The 8,757-nt window shown below is 36.7% G+C and overlaps 1 protein-coding gene across 5 annotated transcripts in view; it reads right to left on the minus strand.

The window, feature by feature from the left end:
* LOC106879847 (AP-3 complex subunit delta-1) overlaps positions 1–8,757 on the minus strand; it is a 56,718-nt gene that overhangs the window by 38,654 nt on the left and 9,307 nt on the right. For all 5 annotated transcript variants that reach the window (XM_052975996.1, XM_052975997.1, XM_014929561.2 and 2 more), the window contains exons 2-4: positions 2,127–2,222; positions 551–631; positions 61–141 (exon numbers count right to left, since the gene is read on the minus strand). In XM_052975996.1, the coding sequence (XP_052831956.1) occupies positions 61–141; positions 551–631; positions 2,127–2,222 (258 nt within the window). The remainder of the gene's footprint in view (positions 1–60; positions 142–550; positions 632–2,126; positions 2,223–8,757) is intronic.

Below are 8,757 nucleotides of genomic sequence, written 5' to 3' on the forward strand. Positions count from 1 at the left end.
TACACATACATGCATTGATACTCAAGGAATAAAAATAATTTTTGAAAAATTTGACTCTACCTTTCGAATCATGTTTGTAGTTAGCATTAAAACATCAGTCCCTTCGTGGAAACTTTGTGATGCTGCTAAATAGCCAATTCGCTGAAAAGAATGAAAGGAAGACAATCAGAATAATATTATCAGTAAAAAGCACCATCCGATCATGGTCAATGCCAGCTCCTCTGGCCCCTGTGCTGGTGGCATGTAAAAAGCACCCACACAACTCTCGGAGTGGTTGGTGTTAGGAAGGGCATCCAGCTGTAGAAACTCTACCAGAAGCTCATGTTTGGAAAAGCAGACTTCTTACCATATTCTTACCATATTCTTACCATATTCTTACCATATTCTTACCATACACCCAAAAATGCATTCTGTAGTTAATTTATAAATAACAGAATATTTAAAGGAATGTTCATTCTAAAGAGTACAATAAACAATGAGTTAATATCAAAAGCTACACGAGAAAAATAACAAAATCATGGTAGGATTTATTCCTTAAAAATGGACATACCTTAAATGTAAACTTTGAAGAACTCATTACTTCTATGATGTTGAATGCAGCCCAGCTAATGTCATAACCAAGCATTTGAAGCTGAAAAGAAAAAGAAACAAAATTTACCATTATTGCTATCAAGGCGGCGGCAAGCTGACAGAATCAATAGCAAGCCAGGCAAAATGCTTAGTGGCATTTCCTCCATCTTCATGTTCTGAGTTCAAATTCTACCAGGGTTGACTCTGCCCTTTTTCCTTTCAGGGATAAAATACTGGGGTCGAAATTGCTGCCCTTGTGTCAGAATTTGAAACCATTATAATTATTATTATTTTCTCTTTATCACAGGTTTTGTTGGAGCTCCTGGAGTTTTGCATGTGTAGCGGGCTTACTACCTGCAGCCTGTGGTACCTTTGAACATTGGGCCTGAAGGAGGCATAGTGGCTGAGTTCCTTTCAAGCGTTGGGCCTGACAGAGGCAAAGTGGCAGAGTCAAACTGTCCAACCCATGCCAGCATGGACAACAGACATTAAATGATGATGATGATGACAACGATGATGATTTATCTATCTTTCTCTATCTAATATACTTATCCTTTTTTGTAAGATTGTAAGTTGAAGCTTGAGTAAGATTTTACAGCTATTTCTAGTTAGTAAAGCAACCACATAGAGACTCCTGCATCGGCTTGCTGTGGTTGTGATGACAGACGTGGTGATTCTAATGATAGTGGTAGTGAATGGCAATCGTCATTGTTACAGATAAGTTGAGAGTTTTGATAGTACTGATAATGAAGCTGGTGGTGGTGGTGGTGGTCCCAGCCTAATAATGTTGGTAGTAGTGCTGCTGGTGCTACGGCTGCTGCTGCTGATGATGATGATAGTGGTCGTAGTGGTGTTAATTAAACAGCAATCACCCGTTTAGCAATCAGAACTAATTACTCCACTAAAATTATACCTCTTGATCTACAATTTCAAACGGGGGGGTTGATATCAAGTTAGTAGTTTCCAATTCGTTAGATGCATAATTAAAATCACCATCTGTGTATTGTATGTAACATCTCATACACCATTGAAAGCAGTGCTCTGGACTGGACTTTCTTTATCAACCCCCAAAACAACGAAAAACAAAGTCAGCTTCAGGCTGGTCTTGAACTCAGAGCACAGAAAATCAGAACAAATACTTGCAGACCATTTGATCTGATGATCTAAAGACTCTTATTTCCCTGCCTACATTGTCCAATGTGTGCTTCATTTTTTTGCCTTTTAAGGTAGTAGGGTGAAATTTGAGGAATTTGGCAAATATTTCTAGCAGGTCAAGCAACCACATTGAAGGTCTTTCATTCTCGTTGACTGATAGTGACTGAATAGCAGCACCACCACATTGACTGAAAAGTGGTAGAATATTTAGGCTGGATATTGCCAATTTGAATGTTAAAAAGGTTAATGTTTAAAAGATTAAAAACCAATTTTAAGTTAGCTCTCTCCTGCAAAATAAAAAGAAAATTTAACAAAGTGAAGAAAATTCATGTTTTACAAATAGGTAAAAACAAAACAAAACAAAAAAACTAATAAAGAATTTCTAAGAACCAAATGCTTACATATGTTAATTTGTTTACAGCATTGGACTTCACAGCCATGTTATCTTGTCGAAGCTCTTGTTTTATTTCATCCAGGCATTCTGCTATGTATTTTGCCTGCCAATGTAATAAAAGAATAAAGTTATAGAAATACATTAACAAAGGGAAAAATTATTTTATGATAAAATTGCGAAAACCATCCACCAAATCTCAGCAATCATTCACCCACGTTGCTCCATTCATTTGCAATTCCAGTCAATAACAGTTTAGGTTCGTTTTTTTTTTTTCTGTTTTTCTTTGTTGATTTTTCCTATTTTTTCTTTTTTCCTTTCTTTCTTTCTTTTTGCATGCAGTCTGCCAATATTTTTTATATTCAAACATTTCCTCGTCGTTTTCACTTCTCTTTCCCCCGCATGACTCCATTGCACATCCAAAATTATAATTAACACTTCAATCAATGCAAAGTCCTCTAGATTTATTCATGGTTTCAATGATATACAATCTGATTCTCCTATGAAAGGAGAAACTATGTTGCTAACAGAGGTAATTATACTATAAACCTCCTACTATCCACCTTTATTTTTAACCACTGTGCCATTACCAGCCTCCCACAAGAAGCCTGCATGTGTGTATATGTGTGTGTTTGAATATGCTGTTTATCTTTTAATTGTTTCAGTCATTGAACTGCAGCCATTCTGGAGCACCACTTTCAAGAATTTTAGTCAAATGAACTGACTGCAGAACCTTCTTTTTAAGCCTGGTAATTATTCTATTGATCACTTTTGCCAAACTGCTAGTTGCAGGGATTAAAACAGACCAACACCAGTTGTCAAGTGGTGGTTAGGAACTAACACAAAGACACACACATTTTCCATCTACCATATCCACTCATAAGGCTTTGGTCAGGCCAGAGTTATAGCAGAAGACACTTGCTCTGGGTGCATGGCACTTTGGGCAAGGTGCCACGCAGTGGGACTGACCTGGAACTACGTGGTTTGGAAGCAAGCTTCTTACCACACAGCTATATATATATATGTATATATACTATAAATACACACACACATATATCATTAGTTTGGAGAGACAGGATGGAGTCTCAATACAAAGAAAAAAGAGATGAAGTTTATGAACGGAACAGAGGCTGGGAATGAAAACCTGGTAATAAGAGAAAATGGAAAGGCTAAAAACATGAAAGTGGGGGTGACAGGGGTATGGTGCAAATGTTAGGAAAGCATTTGGAGCAACAAGAAGAAAGGAAGAAGATTATACGGAGAGAACTAAGGATAAAAAGTCAGAAAGGATGGCTAGAAGATGATAAGACAAGTAGACTAATGCAGAATGCAAAAACATATGGCAAGGTTATTTAGAAGATAACATTAGGAATTAAGAAGAAATCTGTGGAGAGTGAAAGAGCGAAGGGTAAAGGAGAGGAAAAGGAAGAAAAGCACCAGGAGGGGGATGTAAGTAGGAAGTATAGATTACGAAAAAGAGGGACGCAACAGAATGTAGGGGATAATAAACAAAGTTGTCAGTTGACCATATAGTGGGGGGAAAATATTGAAATAATACTTTTCAAGTTGTGCAAGAAACATATAAATAACTATTTAGATCATTTAAAGCAGGGGTCCCAGGCATCAACTGCAGGCCTGGGATCGTTTGGTTCTAGGCTGCAGAGAAAGAATTTTAAAATTTTATTTTTATTTTATTGACTATTGCAGTCTGCTGGGTGGTTTTGCATTACATATCTATTACATATATAATGTATTTGTATTATATATGTAATAATTAAATTATATATTATGCACTTAATTGTGTTTTGTTATGTGTGTGAAATTGGTCCGTTATGTGCGGGAATTGGTCCATGTTGCAAAAAAATGGTTGGAGACTATTAATTTAACATGCCTTATATAATGAAACAGTTGCAATTAAAATAATTCAAGAGTTGTTTACAGGAATTAAAATAAAGTTATTCAATTCAAAATACATGATATAAAAGAAGTTTTTAGATAGGAAAAAGTGAGGAAGATAAAAAGCAAGAAAGAGCAATAGAGAGGAGGAAGGACAAAAGAAGAGATGTATAAAGAGTGTGGGAGAGGATTAAAGAAGAGGGGGTGGAAGGAGGAGAAGGAATGGATGAGACACAGCAGTTGGCCATCTTTAAGGAAAGGCAAAAAGTGATTTGAAAAAAACTATTTAAAGTATTAAAATTATTTAGTTAAGAATAATTACAAGATGATGGTTCAGCTTAATTACAAGATACAAGAAACATTTTAAAATGTAATTTAAAATTTAAATCTCTTAATGTAATTAAAACAGCAAATTACTAGAGAGAGAAAGACAAGAACAATTTCTTTTTAAAATTGTAAAGAGTTGAAAGGTCATCAAATTAAGGAGGTCAGAGAATAAAACGACCCATTCAGATATAATTCTGATTGTTAACAAAATGAACCTTTATGCAATAAATGGCTTAATGGACAGAGGTTACAGAGCAGATAACCAATAATTTAACCCTTTAACTGCAAAAATAAATTTCATGGTTATTCCATTAATGATGACAAATATCTACCAAGAAATAGAATTGCTATTTTCTGTGAGTCATGTTGCTTCAATAAACTAAAAACATAACTCAACGAAAAATAGTTTCAACATGACATTCTTGAATAAGACGTGAATTGGTATATGAAACTGCTTTCTGCAGTTAAGGGTAGGGAAATTTTGAATGGATATACTTTCTGCAGTAAAAGGGTTAACTAAATGTGGGTCATGACAAGAGAAGAAATGAAAGTGAAGTAGCCCAAGACCTCAAAATAAAGGGGATATGGGTCAGCATAAAACCAAGACCTCAAAACAAAGGGAGCAGGGAGAATGGTCTGCATAAGGAGGTGGGATAATTAAAATGTAAATAATCAAACAAAAGAGGATGACAATAAGCCCAATAGAGGAAAATAAAAGGGTAAACAAATATAAAAAACAAAAATAATAGAATGCCATAAGGTCATAAGGGTTTATGTTAGGAGTAGGAAAAGCTTAAAATAAATGCATTAAAATAGTTGGTATCAGTAAATATTGATGTTGGGATTAGGAGGCAATAATGAGTGTCCAAGAGTGTGTGTAGGTGAGGCAGTAAAAGAAAATGGAGAGAAGGGATAGGATACAAGCTGGAAGTATTTGTAGGTTTTAAAGATTTTTATGATTGCACAAAAACCTTTTAGATTGTCGAGGTGAATTTCCTACAGCTGGATGCCTTTCCTCTCATCAACCCTCGTGTTTCCAAACAAGGGAATGTTTGCTCATGACCAGGAATATTTTCAAGAGAGATAGGAAATGAAGGACAATGCTTGCATAACAGTGACTCACAAGGTAGGAACCAACCTGATGTTAAAGAAAATGACATTTGGCCAACAACTCATGCAGTGAGACTGAACTCAGGTCGTCATGGTTGCAAAGTGAACTTCATAAACCTTTTGACCATACTGCATCTCCACACATACACACACCGCTGGCAAGCCAGAAGACTGCTTTGCCGTGGTTTCTACAGCTGGATGCCCTTCCTAAAACCCACAGATGTACTGAGTGCTTTTTACATGGTACCAGCACCAGTGAGACCACCAAGTAACTTGCAAGACAAAAGCCATCAACTGATAGTGGAGAGAATAGCATTGGTGCCAGGTGATGAGAGGTTAAAGTATGATGGAGGTACAGAAACAGGCATCATAAGTGTATGCATGCACACACACACACACACACACATCATTATTATCATTTTAAACATCCATTTCTATTTTCATGCTTGCATGGTCACATGAAATTTGGTGAATCTACAGCTGGATGCTCTTCCAGTTGCTGGTTTTCTCCTATTTTCAAGCATATTCTGTTGTTTGCAATCTTCTGTGAAAACTTATCTGGTCATTGGGAGTGTTACCTTGCTAAGAAACAGGTAAGAATTGGAAACTGGAAGGGCAGAAATCTGCCTTAAATTCTGTCCAACCCATGCAAGCATGGGAAAGTGAAAGTTAAATGATGCCGATTGAGTTTTTAAAAATATATGCCATACAAAAATGTATGAATGGGTACATTGAAGGAATTGAAGGAAATTGATGATGTAATTACAGTTTTAGACCTTTTGTTGCTGTTTATACATTTAATGTTTTGAAAGAAATATTTGTGGTGTTATAAATCAAGATTAGTAAATGCTTGGGTTATGGTATGTTAAAAAGGTAAGATGTAAAAAGCAAAGATTAATACAAAATGAACAGAAAATGAAAAAGCTAATAGTAGTACTACCAGACTTCTTACATCAGCACCCTGTGTGTAAAATTAAATAAAAGAGATCAAGCTGAAGTCAATAATTATTATACAGATATTAAAGTTATGTCATTATAGAGTAGCGGTTATAAAATAAAGTTAATGGCTTTTAAGAGAGGAATTATAATATAAGTTCAATACTCAAGATAGAGGGGAAATAAATTTACTATGAGTTAATAGTGTTAGTAGATTACAGAAGCATTTAATTATACTTATATTGTCTGACATTCAAGTCGAATTTTTCCAACCAAAATTTACAACCCCAAAAAGTAGGTTGACTTATACACCAAAACAGCTTTGCAAGACCAAAATTTCCAAGTGAAATGCAACAGGATTTGGAAAGATGGTGACAATGTTTGTATATTTACACTATATACTATGTTGACTTGTATGCCAGAAAATACAGTATATAGAACTGTGTCTATGAATTTAGAAGTGGCAAGCAATTATTGTTAATGGGAAATTTATATATTTATCATCCTCAATAAATATTTTAGGAGTGGATAAAATTGGGCAATGCAAACAAATCATCATCATCATCATCATCGTTTAACGTCCGCTTTCCATGCTAGCATGGGTTGGACGATTTGACTGAGGACTGGTGAAACCGGATGGCAACACCAGGCTCCAATCTAAATTTGGCAGAGTTTCTACAGCTGGATGCCCTTCCTAACGCCAACCACTCCGAGAGTGTAGTGGGTGCTTTTACGTGTCACCCGCACGAAAACGGCCACGCTCGAAATGGTGTCTTTTATGTGCCACCCGCACAAGCCAGTCCAGGGGCACTGGCAACGATCTCGCTCGAAAATCCTACGGGAGCCAGTCAGGCGGTACTGGCAACGGCCACGCTCAAAATGGTGCATCTCATGTGCCACCCGCACAAGAGCCAGTCCAGGGGCACTTGCAACGATCTTACTTGGCTTGCCGGGTCTTCTCACGCACAGCACATTTCTAAAGGTCTCGGTCAGTAGTCATCGCCTCGGTGGGGCCCAATGTACGAAGGTCTTGCCTCACCGACTATGATTTTGTTTTAAATTAAGTTAACGAAATGATGTATGACAAGTCAGATTAAACAAGGGTAACTATCATGAAGCAGATTCAGGAAAAGATAGCGAAGGGGTAATAAATGATATGAAATCAGAAGCAGTGAAATACAACAGATCATAATAAGTGCAGTAAAAGTACTGTAGTGACGCCTTAATAGCAGACGACATTTCCGGAAAGTTTATCCACGCATGTGCAGGGACTAGTTCCGGAAGGAATACAGGAAGAGTCCCATGCGCATGCGTAGTCATCGACATCCAAGCTTTCGCGCTTCTTTTCATTCTCTTTCACCCTGGCCGACGAAGAGCCTAGACGTCGTAGCAGCCTCTCTCCAACATTCCAACTCTGGAGCTACACAAATAACCAGGCAACTTCATTGACGGCGTCTCAGTAACCAAAGGGCGAAGTGCTGCCGAATTCTATTGTAATAAATATTGTTGTGTTGATAGTTCAGAATCTGCGTTCCGTTGTTTCTCAAAGAAAATTAATGTATGGAAGCGGAGTACACCTAATGGTGTATAACCACTTCCCTACAGTACTTTACAGTAGAAATTTGTGATGCAAATAATGAAGATAATAAAATTAATGTGTATATATTAGAATTTATAGAAAAAGGACAAGAAAATTGATATTGCAGCACAGGGTTAATGTTGCTAATATACAAAATGATAGTGTTTTGCTCAAATTTATAGTGAGAGTGATTTATTAAAATATTGATTTAACTGTTAGGAGATATCGCTTTCTGGGTTTTACAAAGAACATTCAAACTGTAAAGGAAACATTTCAACAGTTATGTTCTTATAAAGAAAAGACAGTCTTCAAAAGCGATAGGTGTGATTTAAAGTATAACAGAGTGCTCTCCAGATATGAGTGAATATCTAGTGAAACCATGGCCCCCAGGGCTGCATGTGGCCCTCAAGAATCCTTCCAGCAGCCCTCAACAGTCTTCCCTCTATGAATATAATAGATTTTTCTTTAGACTTGTGTTTTACTTTTTTTGGTGCAGCCTCCTAAAAAAGAAATCCAGGTCTGGGATCTGGCCTGGATATTAAAGGTTGAAAACCACTGCTTAGGATCAAAGGCCAGTTAAGTGGAATGAGCAGAAGAATATAATTTAGCTACAGGTATATACATTGTCAATATATAACCAAATGCAACTGGAAGCAATAGCTAGGTTTGGTTAAATTTGGGATTTGAAAAGAACTACAGGCTGGGAGAAACATGAGTAAATGGTGAAGTTAGGTGCGTGCGTATGTGTGTGTGTGTGTATGTATGTATGTATGTATGTATGTATATATATATA

This window comes from Octopus bimaculoides, chromosome 23 (assembly GCF_001194135.2).
Source record: "Octopus bimaculoides isolate UCB-OBI-ISO-001 chromosome 23, ASM119413v2, whole genome shotgun sequence".
In the NCBI taxonomy this organism is placed as follows: Eukaryota; Metazoa; Mollusca; class Cephalopoda; order Octopoda; family Octopodidae; genus Octopus; species Octopus bimaculoides.